We start from the raw sequence: 17,391 nt of genomic DNA on the forward strand, positions 1-17,391 counted from the left end.
AGCGATGAAGCTCAGTTCCTACATCCTGACAAGCTCAGGGAAAATTTCCCAAGTTTTTTGTACACCTCACTGGTGCCAGTGCATGTTTATAATCCATGTTTGCATTCTCAAAAGCTAGAGTTAAGGTTAACATTTCTGCAGCTGTGGTATGAGGAATCTGATGCTTCACTACCTCTTGTAATCTTGCAAGAATTTGTGCATAGGGCACCTGTGACCCTTGCATGATATGTAAAAAGGATTGTACTGGGAATCCCTCTTCAGCAATTGTGGCCCAGGTGCATTTAGTGGCCTGGGCCCACTGCTGATAAGCAGCATCTGGGAGTGCCATTTGATGTTCCAGGGCCATCACCTAACAGCATATCCTCTGTAATGTCTCTGTGTCCAGCAATACAGTTCTGTTTAGCCTGGTCTGCACACATTTCTTGCCAATTTAATTTCCATGTCAGATATGCACTAGTGGACAAGCAAGTTCACACCAAGTGTTTCACATCAAGAGGTAAAAGACACATAGCACCAAACACAGATTCTAGCAATCCTAAAGTGAATGGGCTCTGTATGCCATTATTTACCACACTTGCTTTTAATTCCTTCAACAACTTAAACTCTAGTGCAGTGTGTTCATGAATAACCTGCTATGGATTATTTGGATCAGGCCTTACAGAAATAGGAAAAGCACAAGGTCCTAAGGGCTCTCCAGCTATAGCAGCAGAGCATAAAATTCTTTGTATTGGGGTTTCTGTTTCTCCTACCGAAGGAGGCAGTACAGACATTTATGCAACTGGAGGAGGTGGTATAGGCCAGTTTTTATCCTCCCTCTCCTGTTTTTTATTTTCAATTGGAGCTGTGAGTGGGACAACAGATTCTTTCAGATTTTTAGATTCAGGCTGCTGTCCCACAGAATAATAAGGAGATAATGGCAGAAGTACAGTACGAACTAAGCTCCAAGTGGAGAAAACAGAAGAATCAACTTTAAGACCTTTTTGATGAGCCCATTTTAATCCTTCTGCTCTGTCCCAATTTTCCACATCAAGAGTGCCTGCCTGTGGAAACCATGGGTTATGCATAATAACCTCCTGCAGCAGCTTAGTTAGTGTCTGAGAACTAACCTGAGCACCAGTTTGTTTCAACAAAACTTTAAGCAACGGCACATCATGTTTTTCTTCAATAGACAAATTCTGCCCCATGTTACCCTTAGTGCAAAAACTTCCCGTTCTCAGTACTTCTTTAGTGCACTGCTCCCAATACCTCTTTAAGACACTGTCCTTATATCTGCTGCCAGCAGACTTGACCCGGGGTCCCCATTTGCCTTGTCAATTTCAGTTCCTCTGCTCCAGCAGAACTTCTTCATTCATTTCCTCAAAGTCCCTGTGTTTGGATACCACTTGTAGAGCACCTGATTCTGTCGCTGTTTGGGGTGCCACTATGTAGCATGCATGAACCTAGGGGGACTGAACAAAAGAGGCAAATGCGGGAATAAGAGACAAGAGACAAAAGAGTATATTTGGAAGAAGGAGTCAGGGGGCACCTTGCCTCTAGTGAACAAGGGCCCTGAACTTTACACAGCCCTCCATATTTATTAGGCAAAAGAGACAGTGAGAAAGGGGATGGAAGAAGGGGTCAGCTGCTTGGTCCAGAGTAGGCTTGCAAGACTGCATTCCCTAGATGTCCCAGTAGACAACCTCAAGAAGCTTGGTGCCAGGACGTGATTGCCCTCAATAAACCTTCTGTTGGCAGGAGCAGTCATGAGTTTGCTCACATCCTGCATTCATGATAAACAGTTTGCTGTTTGATCATATAGCCTCCAGTGGAATGCTGAGTTGGTCGTGTCCCATGGGCCTTCGGCTCCCTACAATTTATATCATGGAAGATATAAGAGAAAATATATTCAGGAAACAAGAACAGGAGGCTATAAAAAAGAAATATTTAGCTGGGCATGGTGGCTCATGACTGGAATCTTAGCACTGTGGAGCCTGAGGCAGGTGGATCACTTGAGGTCAGGAGTTTGAGATCAGCCTGGCTAACATAGAGATACCTCATCTCTACTAAAAATACAAAAATTAGCCAGGAGTGGTGGAGCACACCTGTAATTCCAGCTACTCAGGAGGCTGAGGCATAAGAATCGCTTGAACCTGGGAGGTGGAGGCTGCAGTGAGCTGAGATTGCGCCACTGCACTCCAGCCTGGGTGACAGAGTTGAGACTCTCTCAAGAAAATATATATAAATAAAATAAAATTAAATTTAAAAAGAAACATTTAGGGAATAAGACAGTAGTTTTGGTTTTCTTGCTGAAAAATTGAAACTGAATCTGATCAAAACTCTAGATGAAGAGAAGTGCAGGGGACAGTGGAGTATTTTAAACAATGCCCTAGGGATTAATCAGCAGAATTCAGACTCTGGGAAGCTCTATAAGGAAAAGTTATCAGTTTCATCCCCAACAATAAAATGTAAGAAAAAAAGAGAGGAAGATGGAATCTACGGATTAAATAAAGACCTAGAGTACATATAAACAATTGATGACCTTGCATAGAAAAGAGACAATCCAGAATCTAAGGCTAAGATAGTATTGATGGATGGATAAGTAAAATTATAAGCTAATTTATGAACTTAATGCAAAAACAGTAATACCAGTAAATGAAATGCAGCAATGTATTCATTAAAAATTCATTTACTCCAGGAATTTAGGAATTTAAAGATACTTATAGCATGACATTAGAGAGCCTATTAATGTAATTTACCTCATTAACAGATTAGAAAAAATATGATCATATCAGTAAACGCAGAAGACAGACTTGACACTCATTCATGAAAAAAATGAAAATATATCTTAGCAAACTAAGAAAAAATGAAAATCTCTTTACCCTAAAAATAGTATCTATTCCCAACCTATGACAATCATCATATTTAATAGTGAAATCTTAATTGCATTTCCCTGTGGTCAGGAACAGGTCAAGGATGCCTGCTAACCACACTGCTACTCAACAGTGTGCAAGAATTCTTGGCCAATGTCATATAATAAAGGAAGCATGAGGGAGAGAGGAAGGAAGGGAGGGAATGTGGTTGGGAGTGGGGGGGAAGAGTGAGAAAGAGAGAGGGAGCAGGAGATTGGAAAGGAAGAAATCAGAAATCATTATATTTTGCAAGTGGTAAGATTACCTATCTGTTTGTTCATTTATTTATTGAGACAGAGTCTTGCTCTGTCCCCCAGCCTGGAGTGCAGTGGTGTGATCTTGGCTCACTGCAACCTCTGCCTCCTGGGTTCAACCAATTCTTGTGCCTTAGCCTCCTGAGTAGGCAGGATTACAGGCATGTGCCACCATGCCCAGCTAATTTTTTGTATTTTTAGTAGAGACGGAGTTTCGCCATGTTGGCAAGGCTGGTTTCAAACTCCTGACCTCAAGTGATCCACCTGTCTCGGCCTCCCCAAGTGCTGGGATTACAGGTGTGAGCCACTGTGCCAGGGCAAGATTGTCTATTTGAACTAATAAAAGAATTTAGCAAGTGTGCTAGGAATGAGATTAATATACATAAATCAGGTGCATTTTTGTACCAGTATCAAGTAAGTACAATTTTTGAAAAAGATAGCATTTACAAATCGCACACAAAGCTATAAAGTGCCTAAGTATAACTCTAATAAAAGCTGTGCAAGGCCCTGGTAAAAACAAACACACACATCTTCTGTTACCAGGGCAACCCTGGAGACATAGCTGAGAAAGCTCTTTATTTTCTTAAACAGTAGATAACTAAGAAAGCTCATTGTTCTTCCTTAAACAGGTTTTTAAATCATTTTATCTACAGGTATGTTTGCTTAAGAGAACTTCAGATGGCCCAGGAGGCTGCTGGAGCCTCAGGACTCTTTGGCAATTACTGGAGGAAGATAAGGTCAGAGCAAGACCCCAGCAAACCGAGCTGGTGACGCCTTGTTACCTTCAGATCATTAATGTATCATTATAATGCTAAAGTCCTGTATTAGGCCACACTGCTGATAAAGACATATCTGAGACTAGGCAATTTACAAAATAAAGAGATTTAATTGGACTCATAAATCCAATTTTGATTTATGGCTGGGGAAGCCTCACAATCATGGTAGAAGGCAAAGAGGAACAAGTCACATCTTACATGGATGGCAGCAGGCAAAGAGATAAGTCGAAATTGAAGAAGACAGAAGCACAAGAGAAAAATCCACTGCCTTCCAAAGAAATGATTGAACAGGAGAAGCAAGCCAGTGAATCATAATGAGGCATGTGCTGCCAATATGCACTGTACATTCCACAAGCATTGCTTTCTTACTTTACTTATTTTAGCTGTTTAACTTTGTAAGATGCATAGAGGTTGGATCAAGTTTAAATGATTCTGCTGCCCCTTTCACATCAAAGAACTACTGACAATGAAGGCCAAGCCTGCCACTCCCATCTGACTTTCTGACTGGCAGAAAAGGAAAGAACATGCATTTCAGTGAAGGAAGAAGTGGGGTAGGACAACAATGAAATCTAGAGTAAAACCAAGCTGGCCCAAGGTGTCATGCAGGCTGTAATACAGTTTAATCAGTGGCATTTTTTTTTTTGTTCAAATGATTTTAAGTATTGGAATGCAAAATTTTCAAAAATATGCAAATAGAAAGTTTAAAAACTTAAAAAAAAAAAGGGCGGGGGGAAACTCCTCTTTTTAAAACCATCAGATCTCAGGAGACTTACTCATTATCACGAGAACAGCCTGGGAAAGGCTTGCCCCCATGATTCAATTACCTCCTACCGGGTCCCTCCCACGGCATGTGGGAATTCAAGATGAGATTTGGGTGGGGACACACCCAAACCATATCAAATCCCCACCCCTAGAAGAAAATTGCTGCCATTTTCTGAACATACCTCATATGAAGAAGCATGTTTATGATCTGCAACTGCACATCTGGAGTTCCTCCCTGTACATGCTTACATACATACCTTCCCGCCGCACATCTAATTCCTTAAAGTTCCCTGGCTTCCATCACCTTCAGGAGAAGGGGTTCTTTAGAAAAAGAGCTCACTCCTCCATTCCTGACCAGCAATAAAACCTGCTTGCCTTTTTTTCCAATTGGATATTCTTTCTTGGCCATCAATACAAAGTAAGGAAAGAACTTGGTTTCCCAGTGACAGAAGGAAATAAAGGATGACCAAAATAAATTGAGGGATATACTGTATATACGATTGGGAAGAAGCAATGTAGAGATGCAAGCTCCCCTGTGCCCCTAAAAATCTATACACAGAATGCATTTTAATAAAAAAATCCTATAAAACATATTTGTGGAAATTGAGGTTTATCTTCTTTTAAAAAATAATTTCAACTTTTATTTTAGATTCAGAGAGTACCTGTGCAGGTTTGTATATTGTATGAAGCTGAGGTTTGGGGTGTGAATTATCCCATCACTCAGGTAGTGAGCATAATACCCAATGGTTTTTCAACCCTTTCTCCCATTCCCTCCTTCTTTTCTCCCTCCAATCTAGTAGTCCCCAGAGTCTATTGCCATCTTTCTGTCCATGACCCCCCAATGTTTAGCTCCTACTTATAAGTGAGAATATATGGTATTTGGTTTTCTGTTCTTCTGTTAATTCACTAAAGACAATGGCCTCCAGCTGCATCTATGTTGCTGCAGAGGACATAGTTTCATTCTTTTTTATGGCTATGTAGTATTCCATGGTGTATATGCACCACATTTTCTTCATCCAATCCACTGTTGACAGGCACCTAGGTTGATTCCATGTCTTTGCTATTGTGAATAGTGCTGCAATTAACATACAAGTCCAGCTGGGCATGGTGGCTCATGCCTGTAATCCTAGCACTTTGGGAGGCCGAGGCAGGTGGATCACGAGGTCAGGAGATCAAGACCATCCTGGCTAACACGGTGAAACCCTGTTCTACTAAAAAAAAAAATACAAAAAATTAGCCGGGTGTGGAGGTGGATGCCTGTAGTCCCAGCTACTCAGGAGGCTGAGGCAGGAGAATGGTGTGAACCCGGGAAGCAGAGCTTGCAGTGAGCCAAGATCGTGCCACTGCACTCCAGCCTGGGTGATAGAGAGAGAAACTGTCCCAAAAAACCAAAACCAAAAACAAAAACAAAACATACAAGTCCAAGTGTCTTTTTGGTAGAATGATTTTCTTTTGGATGTATACCCAGTAATGGGATTGCTGGATTGAATGGTAGTTCTGTTTTAAGTTCTTTGAGAAATCTTCAAAGTGTTTTTCACAGTGGCTGAACTAATGTACATTCCCACCAACAGTGCATAAGCATTTTCTTTTCTCTGCAGCCTCACCAGCATCTGCCGATTTTTGACCTTTTGATAATAAACATCCTGACTGGTATGAGATGATATCCTCTTGTGGTTTTGAGTTGCATTTCTCTGACGATTAGTGATGATGAGCATTTTTTCATGTGTTTATTGGCTGCTCATATGTCTACTTTTGAGACGTGTCTGTCATGCCTTTTGTCCACTTTTTGATGGGTTTTTTCTTGTTAAGTTCCTTATAGATTCTGGATATTAGACCTTTGTGGGATGCACACTTTGTGAATATACTATTTTTTCCTCATTCTGTGTGGTGTCTGTTTATTCTGTGGATAGTTTCTTTTGCTGCCCAGAAGCTCTTTAATTAGGTCCCACTTGCCAATTTTTGTTTTTCTTGTGATTGCTTCTGAGGACTTAGTCACAAATTCTTCTCCAAGGTCAGGGTCCGGAATGGTGTTTCCTAGGTTTTCTTCTAGGATTCTTATAGTTCAAGGTCTTACTTTAAATCTTTAATCCATCTTGTGTTAACTTTTGTACATGGTGAATGGTAGAGGTCCAGCTTTAAAATGTCTTAGACTGGGTAACTTATAAACAACAAATTTATTGCTGACAGTTTTGGAGGCTGGAAAATTCAAGAGCAAAGCACTGGCAGATTTTGTTTCTGGTGAAGGCCTGCTTCCCATTTCATAAACACCTGTTTTCTTGCTGTAATCTCACGTGGTGGTAGGGGTGAGGGAGCTCTCTGGAGTCTCTTTTATTTTATTTATATGTATTTTTTTTTGAGACAGAATCTGGCTCTGTCACACAGGCTGGAGTGCAGCGGCATGATATTGGCTCACTGCAATCTCTGCCTCCCGGGTTCGGGTGATTCTCCTGCCTCAGCCTCCTGAGTAGCTGGGATTACAGGCATGTGCCACCATGCACAGCTAATTTTTGTGTTTTTAGTAGAAACGGGGTTTTGCCATGTTGGCCAGGCTGGTGTTGAACTCGTGACTTCAGGTGATCTGCCTGCCTTGGCCTTCCAAAGTGCTGGGATTACAGGCATGAGCCACCTCACCCGGCCTGGAGTCTCTTTTATAAGGGCACTAATCCCATTCAGGAGGGCTCCACCTTCATGACCTAATCACCCCCCAAAGTCCCCACCTCCAAACACCATTTCCTTGGGTGCTAGGATTTCAACATATTAATTTTAGTCGGGGGGACACAAACATTCAGACCATGGCACATATATTACTGTATAATGTATACTATGCTATATATATATATATACACACACATACACACACACACATATATATGTGTGTATACATGTATATATGGTATATATTATATACAGTTATATATAATTCTTAAATTATTTCTCATTTAATCTTGCTCTTTCCTTGGTGGTGGTCCTTCCCTTGTCTTGTCTGTACTTTTCGATTTGCAAGGTTTTTTGATTCCTCTCAAGCCTCCAGCTCCGATGTCCATCTTCATCTGGAAGCTCTAGTGTGCCTGTGTACTCTAGATAATGGTTTATGGTTAAGAGCCGCAAACTCAGCAGACAGAATCCCTGGGTTCTAATCCCATGGCTTACTCACTGTGTGATCTTGGCAAATTAGCCTTTCTGTGCGTCAGTTTCCTATGTTATAAAATGAGGATATTAACAGGATCTACTTGTCTCAGAGACTGTGGCTATCCACCAAAATCCATTCTCCCTGTTTTTTATAGTAAAAGAACAAAACGATTCTGTTATTTTATGACTACTCTATTTTATGTGGCTGGTCTTATGTGTCCCACTGAAGAACATTTCCAGCCTCCCTTGCAGGTATTGTGACCGAGACTGAGTGCCTGCAGATGAAATGTGACTGTAGCTGGTGTGTGTCAGACCCAGGCCTGGGGCTTATGAGATCAGGTGGGTCTTGTCCACAGCCACTACTAGCCTTCTCAGTGGCTGAGACCAAGATAGGGTTGCAGCTGAGCTTCCGCCACAGAAACAATGATGATGCCCTGGGGGTGGTGGAACAATGGCTAGGACAGACCCTGAATGTCTCCAGGGAGCACAGCTGCCCTGCTAACCTGGACAATTGTCTCTAGAATTGCTAGATGAGAATGAAATAAATAAATAACCTTATTTATTTATTTGGCCACAAATAAATAAATAATAAAGAATAAATGACCACATTCTTTAAGCCGTTGTATTTTGGAGTATCTTTGTTAGTCTACAACACTTGCCTCTGTGAGTGCAGTCCAGGCCCTGAAGGCAGATGGAGCCAAATCCCAGGCTCCTGGTGGAGGAAGGTGCAGAGTTTGAGGAACCTTTGCACTCTTGTGCCTCCCCTCAGGCCCAAAGCTCCTGTAGACTCAATTGTGACCCCAGAGGTGAACCAGGCCTGATGTGCTGGTGTCAGGTGGATGGTTTAATGAGGGGAAAAGAGTGGGGCCCTGGGAGTGAGCTGACCTTCTTGTTTTCTGGCGGGATTTCCCTGGAACCATCCTCAGGAGTGGACACAGTAGAGCTGGACACTTCCACTGATCCGGAGCTCCCGCAGCTGCTCCAGGGCCTGCTGGTTTACGCTGGTGGCCCCCAGCCCCTGCCCATTGAGCGCCAGCTTCAGCCCTCCCTCCTGGCACAGGAGCAGCACCTGGGAAAGGAGGACATGAGGGGGTTGCAGCTTCCAGCCAGACTTTCCCTTGTCTGCCTGATGCTCTCTCCAGTGAGACACTCCTCCTCTCAGAGGACACAAAGACTGGACCCAGGGGGCACCCAGTACAGTGCTGGAAAAGAACAGGACAAGGGGCCCGGCTTGTCACCAGCCCACTGTGGCCTTTGACAAGGATCTTCCCAGCCCTGGGCCTCAGTTTCACCACCTGTAACTGGGGCTGCTTCCTGTAGAGGAGTGGTTCTGCACGTCGGAATCATTAGGGGAGATTTTTAATAAAGCTGATGCCTGGGCCCCCACCTGCACCAACTGAGTTTCTGGCCATGGGATCCTTGGCATCAGAGTGGAGCGTTGAGGACCGCTGTACAGACATTTGCTGTGTTCTGCTGGCTCTGCCCTCCCACCCCATAACATCTGTCCTGCACACCTGCCGCAGTCTCCCAGGTCATTATGGGACTTCAGCTCTGTGCTCCAGCCTGAAGGGATGTAATCACTTGGCTCTGACCCACCTCAAAGAATCTCTGCGGGTAAAAGAGGAAGGGGGCTGAGATCAGTTTCTTCTGCCCCCAGCGGGAGATCCAGGCCAGAGTTCTGTCTGCGAAGGAAGCCCTGAGTGTCACAGGAGCATGGGCAGCCTGGTCCCTCAGGCTCACAGTAAAACTGCAGGAAGCAGGAGGAAGGAGAAGGAATCAGCGCCCATTGCCCGCAGGCCGCTGCTCAGCCCCCAGGGGAAGGATGGAGGTCAGGGAGTGGATGGAAGGTTGAGCTGCTTCAGCCTCCAGAAACAAGCACTGAGGGCCTATGACAGCCTCATGGCTGAATGCTCAGAACAGTGGAAAGAACACGAGTTCTAGATGAACTTGAGATTGACCTCCAGGGTTGCCATCTGCTGACTACAGGAGGATGGCGGTGGGAGGGAAGTGTGTGAAAATTGCCTAGCCTGAGCTTCAGTTTATCCTCCTGAAAATGGGGATGGTTATGATGATGATAGCTACAGCTAACATTTATTGAATGCTAACTAAGTGCCAGGTATTATCTTAAATGTTTTCCAAATAGCATAGTGGTTAGAGTCAGGCAGTCCCGATTCAACCCTGGCTGTGCTACTTTCTAGTCCTGTGACCTTGGGCAAGACTCGTAATCTCTCTGTGCCTCAGTTTCCTCATCCATAATGTGGAGATAACATAACTGCCCTGTACCTGCCTGTGGCATTGTTGTAAGAATTACATGAATACATAAAAAAATGCTTATTTAGAACAGCACCTGGAATGTAATAAGCATTCAGATGATACCTATTGTTTAAAAATATTGCTATATAATACAATCTCTACCTCATAGAGCCACAAAAAAAAGGAACAAAGGAGATAATCTATGTGAAAACTAGCGATTCCTAGCACAGAGTAGGTGTTTTACAGAAGCTAGTTTGCCTTTCCTTAATCCTCGCAAATTCTATGCTGTGAGGATTGTCAGCCCATTTAAGTGACGAGGACAAGAAGTTAAATGACTTCTCTGTTACTAGTAATAGTGGTAGGGCCTCAGGTTAGGATGTGAACTAGGATTCATGACTCCATATTTGGGGGTGGGGGGATCTGGCACCTGCCTCTCAAGTAGGGCAACCGGATTATATTATTTTTCTTTATTTTATTTTTTTTGAGACAGAGTCTCACTCTGTCACCAAGCTGGAGTGCAGTGGCACGATCTCAGCTCACTGCAACCTCTTCCTCCCAGGTTCAAGCAGTTCTCCTGCCTCAGCCTCCGGAGTAGCTGGGACTACAGGCGCATGCCCCCACCGCCCAGCTAATTTTTGTATTTTTAGTAGAGATGGGGTTTCACTATGTTGGCCAGGGTGGTCTCGATCTCTTGACTCATGATCCACATGCCTCGGCCTCCCAAATTGCTGGGATTACAGTTATGAACCACCGCGCCCGGCCCAGATTATTTTTATGTCTTGGGAACTTCCCAAGTCTTCTTCTTTGAAGCGCTATGCTGGAGAAGGCTGCATCCTGACGGGATGCAGAGGGCAGGTAAGGTAGGGGAAAAGGCCGCCTTGGACAGGCCTTTCCAGGGCTATTAGTAGATCCTTACAGGAGGAGGCCCCGTAAGTTTCCAACTTTGGGAAGGAGGTGGCCAGGGCCCAATGTTGGGAAGAAGCTTGGAAGGCAGGAACCCTGGAGAGTGGACTGCGTGGAGCCTCCAGCCCCACTATGGCTCCCCCTACCCTGTCCTGCCAGACAACACTTTGTCTTCCCCTGGCCTGCGAACTCCTGGTGAGGAGGCCTCAGTGTCTCCCTACCTCACCTTCATGCAGCTCGGCCTGCCAGATCACTGGATAATCATGAATCACTAGATGCCCACTAGATCACTGAATAATCACAAATCAGCAGATGCCCAGTGAAGCTCTGTTGAAGCTCTTTGAGGCTGCAGTCATACACTCCCACTCAATAAGGAGGAGGGAAGGGATGAGGTGGAGAAGGAGGGATAGATTTTCACTGCAGATGAATCCTATGCCCTCCATCTCTTACTCTCTCTGCCCCATTCAAGCCATCAGTTGCTTTCACAAAATAGCAGCAGCTGCGTTTGTTGCAGCCTCGCTAAGTACCAGGTGCTGTGCTAAATCTTCATGTTGGTGGATCTCAGCTGAACTGGTGTATAGGAATGTTTTGTCTGGTCCATAGTATTCTTCAGCTTTAATACAATATTCAAAAATTGAGAGAGTTTGTATAAAAGATGGCTTCTATTTTTGCTTTAAAAATAGTCAGAAGATCTGGCATGACTGGGTGTATGGAAATACTCCTTTTCCTTCACCACCTTCCCAACTGGTTTCCTCACTATTTATGAGATCTGTCTGGTCTCTGAGGACACATGCATTCATGGCCCTTGGGAAAGAGCAGTTACTTGCTGACTATGTCACTAGTAACCTTGTGACTTTGAGCTACAATATGAACCTGGTCTCATGCCTCCAAGTTTTGTGGGAAGAAGTGTTCGTTCCATCACTGAGCACTTTTCATTTTCCCTAGCAGGTTGGAATTATCATTCGCCTTTTTCCAGTAGGGAAACTCAGACTCAGAGAGGTTTAGTGACTGGCCCACGACCACACCGTTTATGAGAGACAAAACCAGGAATCCAACTCAGTCGTGCCTGTCTTTGGAGGCCCAGGCCATCAAGTGCTGGGCTTCATGCCTGCCCCGGAATTCACAGGCATGATCGGGAGTGTGCAGGGCAAGGGTTTAGTGAGGTCAGTGACTTAAAAATAAAAACAAAATTAAGCAAGGAGAACATACGGTGCTTTCCTTACTCTGCCCTCCCCTGCCTCCACTGAGATGATTGCAGTAGTACCCACATTTGTGGACACTTACCACGTGCCAGGCACTATTCTAAGCACCACCCCTAAAGTCGGCATTATTATCAACCCCCTCTTTTTTTTTTTTTTTTTTTTTTTTTGAGATGGAGTCTCGCTCTGTTGCCCAGGCTGGAGTGCAGTGGCGTGATCTTGGATCACTGCAACCCTGCCTCCCGGGTTCAAGCGATTCTCCTGCCTCAGCCTCCTGAGTAGCTGGGATTACAGGCATGTGCCACCACACCTGACTAATTTTTGTATTTTCAGTAGAGACGGGATTTCACCAGGTTGGTCAGACTGATCTCCAACTCCTGACCTCATGATCCACCCACCTCGGCCTCCCAAAGTGCTGGGATTACAGGCGTGAGCCACCGTGCCCAGCCTATCATCCCCTTCTTACAGAGAGGAAAACAGAGGCACAGAGAGGAAAAGTATCTGCCCTAAGGTTGCACAGGTAGTAGGTGTCCTGAGCACATGCCAACCCAGGCATTCTGGCCCAGAGAAGTCATAAACTCTAATGTGTTTCCTCAAGGCAGGCCTGCCAGTGGCTCTTGTCTAACTGGATTGGAGCCACAGGTCTGGGTTTGAAAGCACCATGTAGGAGAAGTTTGGTAGTGTCCACTTAGTCATTGAGTCCCTCCAAGTCCTGGCTTCCACATACCAGCTCTCCTCTCTGGGGCAGTCTGGCTGTATCTTTTGAACCACACATGGTGTTACCATGGGAAGCTACATGTTTGCTCTGAGCCTCAGCCTGCAGCTACGAAGGGCCTTTCCTGGGGCCCCTTTCCTAGGACCTGGGACAAGAGGCTAGGCCTGACTAGATGTACCAGCAGGAATGATGCTCCCAGCAGTGGGGCTGTCGGTCCCAGTCCCAGCCTGACCTTCATAAGCTCTGCCAAATTGGGCCACTTCTCCTTTCTGCTCCTCTGTTTCCTCATCTATAAAATGGGGATTAAATGGTGGTGCTAGGAGATTAAAAGAGATGATGTTTTATAGCATGTGACTGTCACAGAGAGGCTGCTCCCTCCACTCCACTTAGATGCTGGATACTTACTGCTTTGGCTCTTGCAAGACCAGTCCCCGCACTATGATGACCTGCCCGGGCGAGAGACCCTGGGGAAGAGCATGTGAGCAGGGCACCTTCTGAAGGAAAAAGGGAGGTATTGAGAAGTTGACTCCCAGGGGGATTGGGGAGGACCACCCATCCCTGGGGGTCAGGGGAGCACTGCGGCAGGCATGTTCTGCCCAGGCCTGCAGCCAGGACACGCTGCTTATTTGTTAAGCACCTGGCCTCTTGTACTCTGTTCCTGACGAAGACTTTCCGCGGCCCCTCCAGGCTGAGCTTGGCCTCTCTGTGTCCCGATCACCATGTCCTTCTCCCTTCACTGCATCCTTAACTGTAATGGCCGTCTAGTGGTCTGTCCCCCACCAGCCTGTGAGCAACTGGACGGCTGGGACCAGCTTGTTCCTCTATCCTAGAGCCTGGCACTGGGCCTGGCACAGAGAAGTATCAAGTAATGATGTTCAGAATAAGTGGAGAAAAGGTAAAATGAAGCTGGAGCTTCAGCCTGAAGCTGCCCAGCCCACCCACAGCCTGCAGCTTGCTATAAAGGAAGGGGAAATCATGAGGCTGGGGGCATGTCCCACCAGGCTGAGCTCATTAGCTGCTCACCCAGGCTACGCCCCCAGCCCTGACGAAGAAGGAGGGAGGTTCACTCACCAGCCTGGGGCTCATCAGCAGGAAAGGCTGTCAGGGAAAGAAAGAGAGGACACAAGGCCATGCGGTGTTTGCGCAGGAAAAGGGAACCTCTTGTTATTCTGACAAATTGGGAATATTTGGGGCTTGTCTCTCTCACAGCAGTAGGTGAGTCATTGGAGCCCCAGTGGGATCCTCTGGAGTTCAGAGGTTCACTAGCTCTGGAATAATAGGGAAGAACGGGGTGGAGGATTTGTCATCCACTCCCTGTGTGGCCTTGGGCAGTACATGGGCCTCATCTCCCCTTCTGTCCTGCAAGGCCAACCCCAGCCACGTTGCAGGGTTGGTCTGAGAAATGAGCATTTCAACTAAGGCCTCTCCTGCTAGGAATACCGGGTCTTGCTCCCTCTGCATGCAGCCCAGCCCCATTCATCTTCCCAAGCTGGGCCTGGAGAGGGGCTGGGAGAGGCAAATCCAGGCCCTCCAGGAACTGAAGCAGAGCCAGCTGTGTCCATGGCAACCGCAGCAGTGAGGGAAAGGGCAGCTGGGCCTTGTGTAATGGGAGCAGCAGTCCAGAAGGGCAGGTCAGCTGGTGTGGCTGCTCAGACCTTGCTCCCGAGAGACTCACATGTCCAGCTGGGTACTCTCTGCTGCCCTCCACAAACGGCTGTTCAGAAAGAGAGAAAAGAATCAGCAGCATTTAGGACCACTGCAATCCCCTACCTATGCCTGGAAGGTGGGCAGAGCCCTGGCTTTGGCCTTTAGAGCTCCTCATGTTCCCATTCGGCTGGTCAGTGGTAGCTTCTTGCTGGCATTTTGAATATCCCAATTCCCAGGCCCCACCTTGGACTTACTGAATCAGAATCTCTGGTGGCAAGCCCCAGAAATCTGGGCTTTGATAAGCCCATCAGGTGGGAATGATAAAGCCAGCTGCCACCCGTTTTGGCCCCAGTGTGCCAAATCATTCCTGGCCATTGTTTCTCAGTGTTAACCAGACCCACACTGGGTACAGACTCCTGCCTGCAGCTCCTGGACCCCCTTTCTGCCATCACTTTCTCTTCCCCCTCAGCCCACTCACACCCGAAACCTCCGTGGACTCCCTCCCCCTTGGCTATTACTGGTGCACAGGGCCTCCTCTCTCTCAGTCTAGGGTGGAGGAAGGGGTCCCAGGCCTGTCCAGGAGTCAGGGGAAATTAGAGGCTGCCACTGCTCAGGCCTTGGTTCCAAGGAAACTTACATTGATATTCAGGAATCCAACAGCCTCTACCAAGATGTCACCAAATATGCCCAGCGTGTTCACGTGAGACAGTGGGAGCCGGTAGTGGAAGTGGAGAAAGTGCTGTCCATTCACACTCACCTGGAGAGACAGACAGAGGCTGGCTTATCAGCAGCTAATGTTCATTGAGTTCATAACAATGTCCCAGGCATTGCCAAGCACTTTTTCCTCAATTTTGCCTCACTTAACTTCACATCAACTCCATGAGGTAGGTACATTTTACAGAGCCTTGGGTGGCTTAAGTAATCTTCAAAGGTTGCAGAGCTGGCCTGGAGACCAAGTCACCTTCAACGCTCCCTCTACCCCAACAGAGGCCCCTCATTGTGCTTTCTCAGCAGCCCAAAGAGTCATCTTCGCTCCATTTATGTGAGGAAACTGAGGCTCAAGAGGCTCCCCTCCCGCCAGCTGCTCTGTCTCCTGGAGAAGTCTGAAGATCCCATCATGTTTCTGGCAGGAGCTCACATTAGGGAGTCTAAACCTTGAGATCAAGTTCTCTCTCCCTCTCCCCTGCCACTGTGGCTGTAAGATGGGGATAATGAAGGTACCTACCTAATGGGGTTACTGTGAGGATTCAATGAGCAGATACCTTTAAAGGGCTTAGAACAGTTCCTAGTATACAGTAGGTGCTCTCTAAGTGCTTGCCATGACTATGGCAGCAGTGCCCTCTTTGGAGCCAGGCACTGTAGAGCTTTCTTGCTGCCATGTGGGCCCAGGGCAGCCTGGAACCAGGCATGGCAGCTCCTTGGTCCTCTTGGTACCTGACCACTACCGCTGCCACTCAACACCGCGTCGTGGGGAGTCTGGCTGAGGGAAGGAAGCGCGCAAGGACACAAATTCTAGACCACCCAATGCCCGTCCCTTCCTTCACCTTCACTTCCTCATTCCCAAAGAGAAAGAGGATGAGGAAGCTGGAGCCTCTCCGCAGGGCCAGGTGGGGCCACCGGGCCTCCCTTTGCCAGCGTCCACCATGCAGGGTGTTGCAGATGACGTGGGGCTTGGTGGTATGGAAGCGAGGATTGAAGTGGAAGGCGATATCCGGCCGGGGACACAGGCTGCAGCCACACTGGAAGTCCACCTGAAACCTACTAGGAGGTGAGGCTCTCAAAGTGCGGTTCTGACCAGAGACCCACAGAGATCCCGGTGGCAGGGAGGAGCCCTCCAGCTCGATGCCTCTAGGGCTGAGCTCCAGCACCCCCTGGCCACCTCCCCTGCCTTACCTGTGTGCATCTAGAGGGACCACTCCTTGCAGCATGACCATCTTGCCTGCGTGCAGGCCTCCAAAAATTGTCGTGACATAAGGAACCACCTGAACAAGAAGAGAAACTCATCCGTGCAGGGTTGGAGAAAGGGCTTAGGGACCTCTATGGGGAGTGGGAGGAAAGGAGCAGAATAAAACTCAACTTTTCCTCCCCAAACAGAAAATTCCTTATAGGTAAAAATCAGTGTTCACTGAAATATTTTCTTCCACCTAATCCTCTTTCCTGGACCGTCATATGGCAAAGCCGCATTACACCAGAGAAGTCAAATTCAGCTCCCTTGCCAAATTCAGCACCAGCCAGTTGCCTTTCCCCAGCTCCTAGGGCACAACAGGCTGCAGTGACCCCAGGGAGGCTTGCCATCCACTAGATGCCACCCTGGTCCCCAGAAGCCTGGTACTGGGGCTTTCTGAGGACTGTTTAGTGGCTGGAGACTAGGAACTGGGAGGCAAGAAGAACGGACAAGTTAGGAACTGACAGTTAACTCTGAAATGGACCCCTGGAGAGACACTTTACAATGGCCTTCCCAGGCTCACCTTTCCCCATATAGAAGTTACCTGGGCTGGGCTCTGTGGCTCATGCCTGTAATCTCAGCACTCTGGGAAGCTGAGGCGGGTGGATCAACTTGAGGTCAGGAGTTCGAGACCAGCCTGGCCAACATGGTGAAACCCTATCTCTACTAAAAATACAAAAAATTAGCTGGGTGTGGTGGCATGCACCTCTAATCCCAGCTACTCAGGAGGCTGAAGCAGGAGAATTGCTTGAGCCTGGGAGGTGGAGGTTGAGGTTGCGGTGAGCTGAGATCATGCCACTGTACTCCAGCCTGGGCGAAAAAGCAAGACTTGGTCTCAAAAAAAAAAAAAAAAAAAAAAAAGGAAGTTACCTGGCCTTCCTAAAATACATCACACACTTTTACAACTTCCTGCCTGTCTC

The 17,391-nt window shown here is 46.9% G+C and overlaps 2 protein-coding genes across 3 annotated transcripts; one reads left to right on the top strand and one right to left on the bottom strand.

Moving 5' to 3' along the window:
- Positions 1-904: 904 nt before the first annotated feature.
- On the top strand, positions 905-4,233 carry LOC103891799 (thymosin beta-4-like). Its single transcript, XM_009246217.1, has 2 exons — positions 905-927; positions 4,131-4,233. Exons 1-2 carry the CDS (start codon positions 914-916, stop codon positions 4,231-4,233), a joined length of 117 nt encoding a protein of 38 aa, XP_009244492.1. The 5' UTR covers positions 905-913.
- Positions 4,234-8,354: 4,121 nt separating this feature from the next.
- Positions 8,355-17,070, bottom strand: LGALS12 (galectin 12). 2 transcript variants are annotated; one of them, XM_024255411.2, is made up of 8 exons: positions 16,420-17,070; positions 16,071-16,284; positions 15,164-15,283; positions 14,555-14,593; positions 13,951-13,977; positions 13,285-13,373; positions 9,406-9,556; positions 8,355-8,878 (listed from the first exon to the last, which is right to left on the bottom strand). In XM_024255411.2, exons 1-8 carry the CDS (start codon positions 16,458-16,460, stop codon positions 8,732-8,734), a joined length of 828 nt encoding a protein of 275 aa, XP_024111179.2. In that variant the 5' UTR covers positions 16,461-17,070; the 3' UTR covers positions 8,355-8,731. The 2 variants fall into 2 exon arrangements, with proteins under 2 accessions (XP_024111179.2, XP_024111180.2); XM_024255412.2 differs by lacking the exon at positions 13,951-13,977.
- Positions 17,071-17,391: the final 321 nt, after the last annotated feature.

Source organism: Pongo abelii, chromosome 9, assembly GCF_028885655.2.
Source record: "Pongo abelii isolate AG06213 chromosome 9, NHGRI_mPonAbe1-v2.0_pri, whole genome shotgun sequence".
NCBI lineage: Eukaryota > Metazoa > Chordata > Mammalia > Primates > Hominidae > Pongo > Pongo abelii.

Bases quoted from the DNA above. Each gene is read 5' to 3' on its own strand.
- LGALS12 (XM_024255411.2), bottom strand. From the start codon at position 16,460: ATGGTCATGCTGCAAGGAGTGGTCCCTCTAGATGCACACAG. The intron at 14,594-15,163 runs GTAAGTTTCCTT...CTTTCTGAACAG, and splicing joins TTGGATTCCTGAATATCAAT to CCGTTTGTGGAGGGCAGCAG. The intron at 13,374-13,950 runs GTGAGTGAACCT...TTTTTCCTTCAG, and splicing joins TGCTGATGAGCCCCAGGCTG to AAGGTGCCCTGCTCACATGC.